Genomic DNA, 14,979 nt, shown 5'->3' on the forward strand with positions numbered 1-14,979 from the left:
GTGGTGGTGGGGGGCGACCTCCACTCAGCCTGTCTGTGGTGGTGGGGGGGCGACCTCCACTCAGCCTGTCTGTGGTGGTGGGGGGGCGACCTCCACTCAGCCTGTCTGTGGTGGGGGGGGGCGACCTCCACTCAGCCTGTCTGTGGTGGTGGGGGGACCTCCACTCAGGTCTGTGGTGGTGGGACCTCCAGCCTGTCAGCCTGTCTGTGGTGGTGGGGGGGCGACCTCCACTCAGCCTGTCTGTGGTGGTGGGGGGGCGACCTCCACTCAGCCTGTCTGTGGTGGTGGGGGCGACCTCCACTCAGCCTGTCTGTGGTGGTGGGGGGCGACCTCCACTCAGCCTGTCTGTGGTGGTGGGGGCGACCTCCACTCAGCCTGTCTGTGGTGGTGGGGGGCGACCTCCACTCAGCCTGTCTGTGGTGGTGGGGGGGGCGACCTCCACTCAGCCTGTCTGTGGTGGGGGGCGACCTCCACTCAGCCTGTCTGTGGTGGCGGGGGCACCTCCACTCAGCCTGTCTGTCTGTGGTGGTGGGGGGGCGACCTCCACTCAGCCTGTCTGTGGTGGCGGGGGGGCGACCTCCACTCAGCCTGTCTGTGGTGGCGGGGGCGACCTCCACCAGCCTGTCTGTGGTGGCAGCCTGTCAGCCTGTCTGTGGCGGGGGCGACCTCCACTCAGCCTGTCTGTGGTGGTGGGGGCGACCTCCACTCAGCTGTCTGTCTGTGGTGGGGGCGACCTCCACTCAGCCTGTCTGTGGTGGGGGCGACCTCCACTCAGCCTGTCTGTGGTGGTGGGGGGGCGACCTCCACTCAGCCTGTCTGTGGTGGCGGGGGGCGACCTCCACTCAGCCTGTCTGTGGTGGTGGGGGGGCGACCTCCACTCAGCCTGTCTGTGGTGGTGCGAGGCGACCTCCACTCAGCCAAAAGAAACAAAGATTGGGATTTCCAGTGCTCAGCACTAAGAGTAATGTAATGTGTACCAAGTTTGGAAAATTTGCACGTGTGGCTTTTCTCAGAAATGAAGAAGGGTCTGCCAAGGCCTTATCTCCAGAGTTTCTCACTTTCACTTTCTGTATGTGCTGCTGCTACACGGTAGCCCCCCAGCTAGTCCCCTCTGAAGTGTATTACTGGAGAGTTTAGGCCCTTTGAGTTGTTTACATGGAGAATGTTGAAGACTACACCTTGGTGAATCCTTTAGTTCTTATTTTGCCACTAGTTTCATGAGTAGGGGGGGAAAGGCGATGGCCACACTGTGTTCATTTGGTTATTTTTTTTCTCTCTTTTGGTTCTTGCCCCAGACTTGTTTTGTTTCTCACAGAGAGACTTCTGGATCTGTGTGTTTGTAAACCCCACGGGACGTTACATCACCGTCCCATGTGAAAAGTGTAGCGTGGCCAAGAGACCGAGTGAGAGGTCCTGGCATCACAGCTGACCTCTCGCCAGACTGCTGGTGTGCCATGCTCACAGACCTCAGACACGCTATATCGTCATGTGCATCTCTTGGAAAACTTCAAGCGTCCCTGTCTGCAGCCTGTTCTATTCTCTTGCCATTAATGAAGACTAAAATCTGATATATCTAAAATCTAAATGTGTGTTTTCAGTATTGCAGGCAGTGTGGCGGAGAGCTTTGACACAGAGAGTGGCTTTGAGGACTCTGAGAACAGCGATGTGGCCAACTCTGTGGTGCGGTTCATCGCCCGCTTCATTGACAAGGTGTGCACAGAGAGTGGCGTCAGCCAGGACCACATCAAGAGTTTGCATAGCATGATCCCAGGTACTGTACGACCCCCAGTCAACCTCAATACTACCAAATACAATGTCAATTAAACCCCAATACACCTCTATCCAGGAGTTCTGTAGCTAGCAAGCACCGTGAACTCTGACTTCAGTAGCAAACTCCCATTGTCCTAATTCTGTGAGGTATCCCTGGAAGCTGATTGAAGTTTGTACTCTGAGTGCAGGCCTGTCGCGCTGTGGAGTCCTACAGCCTCTGAGCAGATTAACTCTTTGACAAACAGTGAGCTCCAAAAGTATTGGGACAGTAACACATTGTTTGTGGTTTTGGCTCTGTACTCCAGCACTTTGGATTATTTGATTTTATTGTAAATAAAAATAGAATATTTCTAAACACTTCAACTTTCTCAGTCATCCTTATTCACGATTCGTTCAGGATTATTATTTAGAAACATGCCTCCCGAGTAGCGCAGTGGTCTTAAGGCACAGTGGTGGTCTAAGCGCATTGGTCTAAGGCACTGCATCGCAGTACTAGCTGTGCCACTAGAGTCCAAGCTCTATCGCAGGAGGCTCACGGGGCGGTGCACAATTGGCCCAGCATCGTCTGGGTTAGAGGAGGGTTTGGCCGGCAGGGATGTTCCTGTTCCATTGAGCTCTAGCGACTCCTGTGGCGGGCCGGGTGCAGTGCACACTAACACGGTCACCAAGTGTACAGTGTTTCCTCCGACACATTGGTGCGACTGGTTTCCGGGTTAAGCTGGCGTTGTCAAGAAGCAGTGCGGCTTGGTTGGGTTGTGTTTTGGAGGACCCACGGCTCTTGACCATCGCCTCTCCCGAGTCCGTACGGGAGTTGCAGCGATGGGACAGGACTGGAACTACCAATTAGGTACCATGAAATTGGGGAGAAAAAAATGGGTAAAATAATAATTTCAAAAATTAGGTGTTTAGAAACAACATGTTCTTATATACAAAAAAATGACACAATACATTATTTACCAAAGGCCATATGGATGAAAATACCCTCAAATTAAAGCTGACAGTTTAACCTCATACTCATTGTATCATCCCAGTACTTCTGTATCTCACTGTAGGTGGTGGTCTTCAAATCTGTAAATATAGGCTTCCTGGGGTTGTAATTGGGGGTGTAGAAGCATGTGTTTATGTTTACCTGGGTTGGGTAACGTGATTTTTGTGTGTGCATGACATTGTGCTAACTGGTCATGACCTCTGACCCCAGGCATCGTGGCCATGCAGATGGAAACTCTGGAGGCAGTCCACAGGGAGAGCAGGAGGCTGCCGCCCATCCAGAAGGTAGGTACTGCCCTGCACTGGGCCACCCATCCAGAAGGTAGGTACTACCCTGCACTGGGCCACCCATCCAGAAGGTAGGTACTGTTACCCTGCACTGGGCCACCCATCCAGAAGGTAGGTACTGCCCTGCACTGGGCCACCCATCCAGAAGGTAGGTACTGCCCTGCACTGGGCCACCCATCCAGAAGATAGGTACTGCCCTGCACTGGGCCACTGTTTCCTCCGACACAATTGTGCGACTGGTTTCTGGGTTAAGCTGGCGTTGTCAAGAAGCAGTGCGGCTTGGTTGGGTTGTGTTTCGGAGGACGCACGGCTCTTGACCTTCGCCTCTCCCGAGTCCGTACGGGAGTTGCAGCGATGGGACAGGACTGGAACTACCAATTGGATACCATGAAATTGGGGAGGAAAAAAGGGGTAAAATAATTATAAATATTTTTAAAAAGGTGTTTAGAATTTGAGAAACGGTAATCTGTCATCAAAATCATTGTCATTTCACCGGATGTTGTCGAGGTGGGACGCTAGCCCAAAGAGGTTTTTAATTATTGGAGTAATTTTTTTGTGCCCTTTGATAATGAAGTGGTGTTAGAAACCCTATTTTACTGGCAGTGGTGTTAGATCCCCTATTCTCCTGGAAGTGGTGTTAGAACCACTATTCTCCTGGAAGTGGTGTTAAAACCCCTATTCTCCTGGAAGTGGTGTTAGATCCCCTATTTTACTGGAAGTGGTGTTGGAACCCCTATTTTACTGAAAGTGGTGTTGGAACCCCTATTTTACTGAAAGTGGTGTTGGAACCCCTATTTTATTGGAAGTGGTGTTGGAACCCCTATTTTATTGGAAGTGGTGTTGGAACCCCTATTTTACTGGAAGTGGTGTTGGAACCCCTATTTTACTGGAAGTGGTTTTGGAACCCCTATTTTACTGGAAGTGGTGTTGGAACCCCTATTTTACTGGAAGTGGTGTTGGAACCCCTATTCTCCTGGAAGTGGTGTTGGAACCCCTATTCTCCTGGAAGTGGTGTTGGAACCCCTATTCTCCTGGAAGTGGTGTTGGAACCCCTATTCTCCTGGAAGTGGTGTTGGAACCCCTATTCTCCTGGAAGTGGTGTTGGAACCCCTATTCTCCTGGAAGTGGTGTTGGAACCCCTATTCTCCTGGAAGTGGTGTTGGAACCCCTATTCTCCTGGAAGTGGTGTTGGAACCCCTATTCTCCTGGAAGTGGTGTTGGAACCCCTATTCTCCTGGAAGTGGTGTTGGAACCCCTATTCTCCTGGAAGTGGTGTTGGAAATTCTCCTGGAAGTGGTGTTGGAACCCCTATTCTCCTGGAAGGGGTGTTGGAACCCCTATTCTCCTGGAAGGGGTGTTGGAACCCCTATTCTCCTGGAAGGGGTGTTAGAACCCCTATTCTCCTGGAAGGGGTGTTGGAACCCCTATTCTCCTGGAAGGGGTGTTAGAACCCCTATTCTCCTGGAAGTGGTGTGCTGTAGCTGAAGTGCCTATCATCCAATAATGTTGCAGTCGTCAGATTGTCATCACTCATCAACCATCAGACTGGGGTTATTACAGTGAAGCCAGACTACAGTAGTCATGGATGCTGTTGTGCTCCTTACCACACTGCCAGCTCTTGATAGGTCTCTGCGGGCCCAGTCAGGTCCAGTGTAATTGATTTGTAAGTTTGTCTGGCAGGGCCTTGTATGACATTTATGGCTGAGGCCATGTTGTAGACATCTCTGCTGCCAGCAGCACATTCAATCCTATGAACTCTGTAAACAAGCGCAGGAATGATGCTGGTGGGCCATCAGCACAGAGATTTATGACTCGTAGAGTTGGAGATCTCCTTGCCTCTATGTGGAACCTGCTACTGCTTTGGCCCAAGGTTCAGGGGGAGGAGGAGGTAGCGCTGTTGGGTCTGTCGGGATTAAACAATCAGCTAAGGGAGCTGGGCGTACTGTTGTACCTTGGGCACTCCAAGCTACAAGCAGTGAAAATGGTCACTGTGATAAGTAGCTATTGCTGGCTCTAATGTCTAGTGTGTGTAGGGGTGAATACTTTGTTAGAGTTCCAGCTGGCAGTCTCATTGGGGTGCTAGGGGACCGTTGGGGCCTTTAACACACTGGCCCTGGGCCATCCAACACCAGCAGGACCATGTTCCTCTTATCTATTGGCCAGAACTCAACCGCAAAGCCTCTGGACCTACCTGACCTTAGCATGGATGTCCCTTCAGGTAGAGCAGAGCTTTCCTCTGCTAGAGAGTAAACAGAACATAGCGCACCCCACACACACACACACACAAAGGCTGTGATCATCTGATGGACCAGTGACACCATTCTGTTCCCCATGGAAGATGTGAACACTGCACAGAACCATGCCCTTCTGACTAGAGGGCATTTACTGTCTAGGCCCCCTCACACAGGAGTGCTCAACTTGGCTACAGTTTGATGAGCTAGAGAGACAAAGCAGTGTTAGACCAGCTGCTTTCAGACCTGGCTCTGCTGGGGAGCTGATGAGAAACCGTCTTCCAACACAGTGGAATGGAGTTTGGATTTGCAGGTTGCTTCGATGCACCTCAAAGCAGACGTTCAGCGGTTGTCAGTGCTCATTGACGAGGGGTTTGCTTTGGATCATCCAGCATTTCTTGAAGCATGTAAATCAACATCTAGTGGTAGTGTGTGGTAAAAGTTGAGTTAATAATTCAGAAGGTCACTGGAAAGATGTTGCGTAGACTACACTCAATGCATATATCAAAATGAACTAAATTAATTATTGTAGTAGTAAAAAATGTAGGACCAAATGATTAACTTGGGAGTATTATTGATGATTCGTCTCCACAGTACACATGCTTTGTTTTTCTTGGCATCGCATTAGTAACTAGGAAGCTGTGTTATACGCTATTTGATGAGTCCGTGTAACACACAGTGTGTTGGTGATGTGTTGCTTTTATGTCATAATGTGTGTGTGTGTGTGTGATCCGTTTGTCTTCGATATGCTCAGCTGTTGTTTAGGTGCAACGGTTGTGTTGATGTCTATCCTTATCTAATGCACTGATATGTTGACATTAGGGCTGAGGTTCATCTGTTCTTTTAACTATTGGTCTATCTATTGGTCTACATTTTTAAAATTGTTTTTTTCCATATATAGACACACCCTATGTGTTTGAATAAATCAACTGCAGTGCCTTTGGAAAGTATTCAGACCCCTTGACCTTTCCCCCATTTTGTTATGTTACAGCCTTATTCTAAAATGTATTCTTTTCCCTCATCAATCCTTAGTGCCAGCAGCATACTACCCTGCATACCACTGCTGGCTTACTTCTGAAGCTAAGCAGGGTTGGTCCTGGTCAGTCCCTGGATGGGAGACCAGATGCTGCTGTTGCAGGGCCAGTAGGATGCAGTCTTTCCTCTGGTCTAAAAAATTATCCCAAATCCCCAGGTCAGTGATTGGGGACATTGCTCTATGTAGGGTGCCGTCTTTTGGATGGGTCGTTAAACGGGTGTCCTGACTTTCTGTGGTCACTAATTACACCTAATCATCCCCAGCTTACAATTAGCTCATTCATCTCCTCTCCTCCAGGCCGTTGCTGTAAATGAGAATGTGGTCTCAGTCAACTTACCTGGTAAAATAAAAAATACCAAAATCAACACACACTACCCCGTAATGACAAAGCAGAAACAGGTTTTTAGAAATGTTTGCTAATTTATAAAAAATTAAAAAGGAAATCACATTTACATAAGTATTCAGAACCTTTACTCTGTACTTTGTTGAAGCACCTTTGGCAGTGTTTACACCCTCAAGTCTTCTTGGGTATGATGCTACAATCTTGGCACACCTGTATTTGGGGAGTTTGTCCCATTCTTCTCTGCAGATCCTCTCAAGCTCTGTCAAGTTGGATGGGAAGCGTTGCTGCATAGCTATTTTCAAGTCTCCAGAGATGTTCGATTGGGTTCAAGTCTGGGCCACTCATGGACATTTAGAGACTTGTCCCGAAGCCACCCCTGTGTTGTCTTGGCTGTGTGCTTAGGGTCATTATCCTGTTGGAAGGGGAACATTCGCCCCAGTCGGAGGTCCTGAGCGATCTGGAGCAGGTTTTCATCTAGAATCTCTCTGTACTCATCTCTCTGTTCATCTTTGTATTGATCCTGTCTAGTCTCCCAGTGAAAGCTGCTGAAAAACATCCCCACTGCATGATGCTGCCACCATCATGCTTCACCGTAGGGATGGTGCCAGGTTCCCTCCAGACGTGACGCTTGGCATTCAGGCCAAAGAGTTCAATCTTATTTTCATCAGACCAGAGAACCTTGTTTTTCATGGTCGGAGTCTTCAAGTGCCTTTTGGCAAACTCCAAGTGGACTGTCATGTGCCTTTTTGCTCAATAGTGGCTTCAGTCTGCCCACTCTACTATACAGGCCTGATTGGTGGAGTGATGCTGAGATGGTCGTCCTTCTGAAAGATTCTAGCATCTCCACAGAGAAACTTTAGAGCTCTATCAGTGACCATCTGGTTCTTGGTCACCTCCCTGACCAAGGACCTTCTCCCCCGATTGCTCAGTTTGGCCGGGCGGCCAGCTCTAGGAGTCTTGGTGGTTCCAAACTTCTTCCATTTCATGATGGAGGCCACTGTGTTCTTGGAGACCTTCAATGCTGCAGAAATGTTTTGGTACCCTTCCCCAGATCTGTGCCTCAACACAATCCTGTCTCGGAGCTCTAGGACAATCCATTCAACCTCATGGCTTGGTTTTTGCTCTGACATACACTGTCAACTGTGGGACCTTATATAGACAGGTGTGTGCCTTTCCAAATCATGTCCAATCAATTGAATTTCCCACAGGTTATAGAAACATCTCAAGGATGATCAATGGAAAAAAGGATGCACCTGAGCTCAATTTCGAGTCTCAATGCAAGGGTCTGAATACTTATGTAACAAGGTGTTTCTATTTCTTTTTAATACATGTGCAGGAAATTCTAAAAATCTGTTTTCACTTTGTCATTATGGGTATTGTGTGTAGATTGCTGAGGAAAATGTTTTATTTAATACCTTTTTGAATAAGGCTATTATGTGGAAAAACGTCCAGGAATCTGAATACTTTCTGAAGGCATTGTATATGTACTGAGTTTGTCTGGTGTTTTATTCCAACTATTTGATGAAATAAGACACACAAATGACTCAAGAAGGGAGCCCGAATGCTACGCTGTGTTAAAATGAAATGACGATGAGTGCCTGGGTGACTGGTGCACGTTGTCTCTCTCTCCTCCCTGCTGCAGCGAACAGCCACCACAGCAAGTGTTTATTGCCGCTGTCTGTGCTGAAGCTGCAACATAACATTCTTTCTTGTTTCTGACTGAAAGGTTCTGTTACCGATATACCTCGTTTGTTTAGGAAAAACATTCCCTCAACCCTTGCTCTCTTTATGTGAAAAATGTATGCATCGCATGCACGCAACCAATAAGGCCTGACCTATAACCTATCATAATCACAATAATATCTGGTTATAACAAACTCTGAGCACCGTAATACAGGTAACAGCAAAATGGATGCGGAGGACGTGAAAAAATAACCTCGAAACGGGTGAATGTTTACTGGCTGCTCAGGAGGGAAAGGGGAAGTCAGATCTGTGGAAGACATTTGACTTAGTGTTGTGTCAGTATTATGTGTGCCAAACAGTTGCTGCTCGATTACAATATCATTTTTTCTGACCATTTGGAACAGTGTAAACAACACTAAATAAGTGGACCAGAGAGTCTGTATCAAGCCTTTATTACAGCAGACTAAAAACAGTTGCATGCATTCATGAATTGTGGTTTGTTGTTTGGGGTAATTATTGAAAGCTTCCTTTGTTATTTAATTTTAAAACGAAAATGCTTGATTGCATTTCAAAACATGAATGTTATCGTATGCTGTGATTTCATGAACGAATGATTGATTGATACAGTAGCCTATACTGTATATTGAAATATAGGCCTTAGTAAGTTATGGTATTAAGACTAAACAGGACACGCTCTTTTTGCATACAGCTCGATGGTGGTTACACAAGGCTAATATACCTAGACCACTAATGATCACGACATTACTTATTAATATAATGATGATTATAATAATAACAGTAAGGAGATCAAGGAAAAGGAGGCTACAGGAGTGAGAGCTGGGTACATATTATGTGTGACAAACAGGTGCTGTTATAATTTTTCTGCCTGTTTGGAACAGTGTAAACAACACTAAATATATTAAGTAATACCAGTCTGTACTAAACCCCCCCCCAAAAATGTAAAGCTTAAATTACAGCATAGCAATGATTTAAAAACAGCCGAATCTGTGAAATTGCTTTATCTTGACATTTTGCTGTTGCATGAGGCTTGGTCCTCATGGAATCATTAGGTTATTAACTAATCACTCAAACAGGCAACAGAAGCAAGACCTGTCTTATTTCTGTAGATATATATGGATGATTTATAAAGAGGCACATTTATATTCTACTCTGCATTGAAGATTATTTCAGGACCGCGGACAGCGACTGTATCAAATTCGGGAGAATGCGAATTTGTTAAAAAATAATATTCAATTGATTTATTATTGTTGCACTAATATGATCATATACAATTTCAGTATCAAATATCTTAGAGTGATAGACGGTGCCATCCCGTATCTTCCGCAATGAATTAGTCCACTGAGACAGGCGCAAATCAGACAGGTTTCTTGTCCACCATGAAGGAAAGAAAATAGTGACTGTTCGACTAAAGAAATCTCGTTCAACCAACAGCTTACCGACCAGACAATCAACCAGTCAGCTAAATGGGGTCAGCCCTAGTTGACATGCTTAAGTACATGGTGTGCGTGCAGGTATCAGTACATGCAGTATGTTCTGATGGAGTGTGTTTGACATGTACATCCTCTACGCCACCCAGCCTAAGATCCTGCGCCCAGCGCTGCTCCCTGGTGAAGAGTTTGTGTCGGAGGGTCTTAGAGTGGTCCTGGACCCTGATGGCAGAGAGGAGGCTACGGGGGGGGTGCTCGGGGGACCGCACATCCTGCCAGCAGAGGGAGCCCTCTTCCTCACCTCCTACCGCATCATCTTCAAGGGCTCCCCACACGACCCACTAGGTAAGTCATCCAGCTAGCATCTAATTATATTTTTCCTTCTTGAGGTACCGCATAAGAAGTTGATAGTGCACTTTGGGATTCCCAATGTATATAGGGTATCATTTGAGATGAAGCCTGTTTTGGACTATGTTGTGTGGATGAGGTACATTAGCATAGAAGTATATGTTGAGGTGGTGTGTGTGTGTGTGTGTGTGTGTGTGTGTAGTGGGGGAGCAGGCTGTGATCAGGAGCTTCCCAGTGTCCACCTTGACCAAGGAGAAGAAGATCAGCGTCCAGAATCAACTGCAGCAGAACATGCAGGAGGGACTGCAGCTCCGCTCGGCATCCTTCCAGGTAACACACACACCTACTCCTGATGATGATGATGATGATGGTACATTATTGAAGAGGTGATTATGATGCTATGGGCTTTTCCATTATTGATTTCATAGTGGAGGGATCTGTCTCAGTTCGTGGATCTGTCTCCGCTCATTCGTTCATTAGTCTGTCTCAGACCGCACTGGGCCGATTTTGACGTAACTTGGGTGAATGATGTGTCTTGCCATAGAGATCCACCATTTACAAAATTACACTGATTGCCCAAATTACACTGATTGCCCACTGATTGCTGTAGTAATTAACTGAAATGTGTCGCCCATGTGTCATTCATGGGCGACGACATGTTTACTGTTCCCATGTCTCTCATTAAGTCCTATTTCTTAGATTTTAACGTAGTTTTTCCAAGTATGTGAGTGTTCCCTCCTTTTGCCCCAAGCCATATGTAAGATTGCAGAACATGTACAACAGATTCACAGAGAAGCCAGAATTACTGATCAGTTGTGACATTTGGAGAGATTAAAGGAATGCATATGCTACAGACTCTGCCCTATATCCAGCCTGATATCAATACATTTCTTGGAAGTTATACAAGTAACCTATGTTGAGTTTGATTTGAAGAAGAAAAAAAGGCAAACGTGCACATGTTTTTGGTCTTTCACAATTCATGTAGTGCTGTAAAATTGCTATGGTTCATTCCTATCTTTTTAGTAACACGGACAATAAAACAGGCCTTTATGTGGCGAGGGGGTCACTTGGCCTAGCTGGGCTTGTGGGTGTGTGTGTGTTAGCGAGCAAGAGTGTGTGAGTGTGTTGCTAAGCCTGGCCAGAGGGCTGTTTCTAAGTCTGGGGTGCATTATCAGGCCTTTATTGAGAGCTGCAGGCTGCTGGGGATCCACAGGAGAGCAGGGGGGGGGGGACTAGGTCTCCTCTCCTCAGGCAGGAACTGGTGGGATGTTGGGGGAGGGATGGATGGGGAGAGGAGGGACTACTGGGTCAGGGCGGTCAATGAGAAGCGGACCTCACTCTGGAAAGACAGTCTGTGTGAAATATGTGAACATTCCGTACATTCTGTTTCCGATTTGCAATTATTAGTATTTGCTTCCCTGCGAGGAAAGAAACAACAACATGTGAATAGAAATATGCCGAGGTTTTGGGGCTTCACAGATGTGCATATCTGCCGAGACATTTTGATTTATGAATGCATTATTATTTTCCAGACATTCCATGGAAAGCCATATGTTTAATCTGGAGGCAATGAGCTCACAGGTTCCCTGATGCATCCTGTGTCCCCTCCAGTTGATCAAGGTGGCGTTTGACGAGGAGGTGAGCTCAGAGATGGTGGAGGTCTTCAGGAAACACGTCCAGAGGATCCGCTACCCTCAGTCCATCTTCAGCACATTTGCCTTCGCCGCAGGCCAGACCGCTCCCCAACTCATCCTTCCCAAACAGAAGGAGAGGAACACGGGTTTCAGGTCAGTCCCACCTCTGTCTGAGTGGCGCACAGTGACGCACTCTAGTCAACTCGGCAATGTTCTGTTAAAGTTGTTTTGGATGGCAAATCCCATTATGTGTTTGAAAGGTTCCTGTAATAAATCCCACAACAGACACTGCCTGAAAGTGTTTAGAAATCGTCCTTATCTGACGCTGGAATCAGACATGATAAATGATGTTCCGGTCTCCTCTCTATCCTCCTCCTCACAGGACGCTGTCCAAGACCATTGTGAAAGGAGCCAAGAGAGCTGGGATGATCACCATGGGCCGTCAGAGTCAGACCACGCTGAAGAAGAACGACAGAGGGAGTCGGATGACCTGGCACGAGGATGATGACATCTCAGGTAGGAGCAGACTGATGTTAAACTCCTACAAGGAAGAAGAGGAGTGGAGTTTTGACGAGCTAGAGTTTCCTGACCTGCTTGTGTGTTCCAGTGTCAGATGAGGGTGAGCCACCCCCCATCAGCACGTTGAGGGCGTCAGAGAGGTCCACCATGGAGCAGCTGGTGGAGCGGGCGTGTTTCCGTGACTACCAGCGGCTGGGCCTGGGCACCATCACAGCCAGCTCCTCCCGCTCTAAGACAGGAGAGCAGTTCAGAGTCACTGCAGTCAACAGACTCTACTCCCTCTGTCGCAGGTACACACAACACACTTTGTCGCATCAGATAAGAAGTTGGCACCATGGGCAATGTGTATTGCTCAGAGGTGTATTCAATGTTCATGTATTGGTTGTATCAGATTAAACTGCCATCATAGGTGTCCCAGTAGTGGTCTCCATGCTGAATGGGCTGATGGTGTGTGTAACCTACAGTTACCCAGGGCTCCTGGTGGTTCCCCAGTCGGTGCAGGACAGCAGCCTGCAGAAGGTGGCCCGTTGTTACAGACACAACCGCCTGCCAGTGGTGTGTTGGAAACACCCCCGCACCAAAGCTGTGCTTCTGCGATCCGGAGGCTTCCACGGCAAGAGTGTGGTGGGACTCTTTAAGTCCCAGAACCAATCTTCAACAGGTACATGACACACATTACCAGTCAAAAGTTTGGACACACATACTCATTTCAGGGTTTTTCTTTATTTTTACTATTTTCTATTTTCTACATACACATATGGAATCATGTCGTAACCAAAAAAGTATTAAACAAATCTAAATATATTTGAGATTCTTCAAAGTAGCCACCCTTTTCCTTTGACATCTTTGCACACTCTTGGCATTCTCTCAACCAGCTTCATGAGGTAGTCACCTGGAATGCATTTAAATTAACAGGTGATCCTTGTTAAACATTAACTTGTGGAATTTCTTTCCTTCTTATTGTGTTTGAGGCAATCAGTTGTATTGTGACAAGGTAGGGGTGGTATACAGATTATAGCCCTATTTGGTAAAAGACCATGCCCATATTATGGCAAGAACAGCTCAAATAAGCAAAGAGAAACGACAGTCCATCATTACTTTAAGACATGGAGGTCAAGGCGGAACATTTCAATAACTTTCTTCAAGTGCAGTCACAAAAACCAAGTGCTATGATGAAACTGGCTCTCATGAGGACAGACACAGGAAAAGGAAGACCCACAGTTAGCTCTGCTGCAGACGATAAGTTCATTAAAGTTAACTGCACCTCAGATTGCAGCCCAAATAAATGCTTTACAGAGTTCAAGTAACAGACACATCTCAACATCAACTGTTCAGAGGAGACTGTGAATCAGGTCAAATTACTGCAAAGAAACCACGACTAAAGGACACCAATAAGAGGAAGAGACTTGCTTGGGCCAAAAAACACGAGCAATGGACATTAGACCGGTGGAAATCTGTCTTTTGGTCTGATGAGTCTGTTTGAGATTTTTGGTTCAATCGCAGCGTCTTTGTGAGACACAGAGTAGGTGACCGGATCATATCCACATGTGTGGTTCCCACCGTGAAGCATGGATAAGGTGTGATGGTGTGGTGGTGCTTTGCTGGTAACACCGTGTGTAATTTATTTAGAATTCATGGCACATTTAACCAGCATGGCTACCACAGCATTCTGCAGCGATACGCCATCCAATCTGGTTTGCGCTTAGTGGGACTACCATTTGTTTTTCAACAGGACAATCACCCAACACACCTCCAGTCTGTGTAAGGGCTATTTGACCAAGATGGAGTCATGGAGTGCTGCAACATGGCCTCCTCAATCACCCGACCTTAACCCAGTTGAGATGGTTTGGGATGAGTTGGGCCGCAGAGGGAAGGGAAAGCAGCCAACAAGTGCTCAGCATATGTGGGCTCTCCTTCAAGACTGTTGGAAAAGCATTCCTCATCAAGCTGGTTGAGAGAATGCCAAGAGTGTGCAAAGTTGTAATCAAGGCAAAGGGTTGCTACTTTAGAGAATCTCAAATAAAAACTATATTTTGATATGTTTAATGTTCCAACCGGACAATTCCTTTGTCTGTACAAATGAAGTGGAACGTAGCTACCTTTCACGTGAGCGCGCCACACCGAGGCTGTGGCACTCTGCCAGACCACTCACTCAAAGAGCCCTTATGAGCCCCTCCTTTAGAGTAGAATCCTCAAAACAGGTTCTAAATACTGTGGACATCTAGGAGAAGCCTTGGGAAGTACATAACTAATATCACCCTGTATCTTCAATGGGGGCTGAGTTGAAAAACTACAAACCTCAGATTTTCCACTTCCTGGTTGGATTTTTTCTCAGGTTTTCGCCTGCCATATGAGTTCTGTTATACTCACAGACATCATTCAAACAGTTTTAGAAACTTCAGACTGTTTTCTATCCAATACTAATAATAATATGCATATATTAGCATCTGGGACAGAGTAGGAGGCAGTTCAATCTGGCCATGCTATTCATCCAAAAGTGAAAATGCTGCCACCTATCCCAAAAAGGTTAACTAAGGCATATTGAGCTGGGCTAGAGGGTCTACAGTGAAATAAGGCAATAATTACTAACCAAAACAGCAATGGACAAGGCATATTGACATTAGGGAGAGGCATGCGTAGCCGAGTGATCATAGGGGTCCAGTGAGTTGCTCGGCGGGCCGGAGACACGGCA

The 14,979-nt window shown here is 46.8% G+C and overlaps 1 protein-coding gene across 4 annotated transcripts in view; it reads left to right on the forward strand.

The window, feature by feature from the left end:
- The window catches only part of LOC135503713 (myotubularin-related protein 13-like), a 155,722-nt gene that overhangs the window by 122,898 nt on the left and 17,845 nt on the right, over positions 1 to 14,979 (forward strand). For all 4 annotated transcript variants that reach the window (XM_064921860.1, XM_064921866.1, XM_064921871.1 and 1 more), the window contains exons 20-27: positions 1,599 to 1,771; positions 2,969 to 3,042; positions 9,936 to 10,131; positions 10,337 to 10,464; positions 11,746 to 11,921; positions 12,151 to 12,284; positions 12,376 to 12,577; positions 12,752 to 12,948. In XM_064921860.1, the coding sequence (XP_064777932.1) occupies positions 1,599 to 1,771; positions 2,969 to 3,042; positions 9,936 to 10,131; positions 10,337 to 10,464; positions 11,746 to 11,921; positions 12,151 to 12,284; positions 12,376 to 12,577; positions 12,752 to 12,948 (1,280 nt within the window). The remainder of the gene's footprint in view (positions 1 to 1,598; positions 1,772 to 2,968; positions 3,043 to 9,935; positions 10,132 to 10,336; positions 10,465 to 11,745; positions 11,922 to 12,150; positions 12,285 to 12,375; positions 12,578 to 12,751; positions 12,949 to 14,979) is intronic.

This window comes from Oncorhynchus masou, chromosome 2 (genome assembly GCF_036934945.1).
Source record: "Oncorhynchus masou masou isolate Uvic2021 chromosome 2, UVic_Omas_1.1, whole genome shotgun sequence".
Lineage (NCBI taxonomy): Eukaryota > Metazoa > Chordata > Actinopteri > Salmoniformes > Salmonidae > Oncorhynchus > Oncorhynchus masou.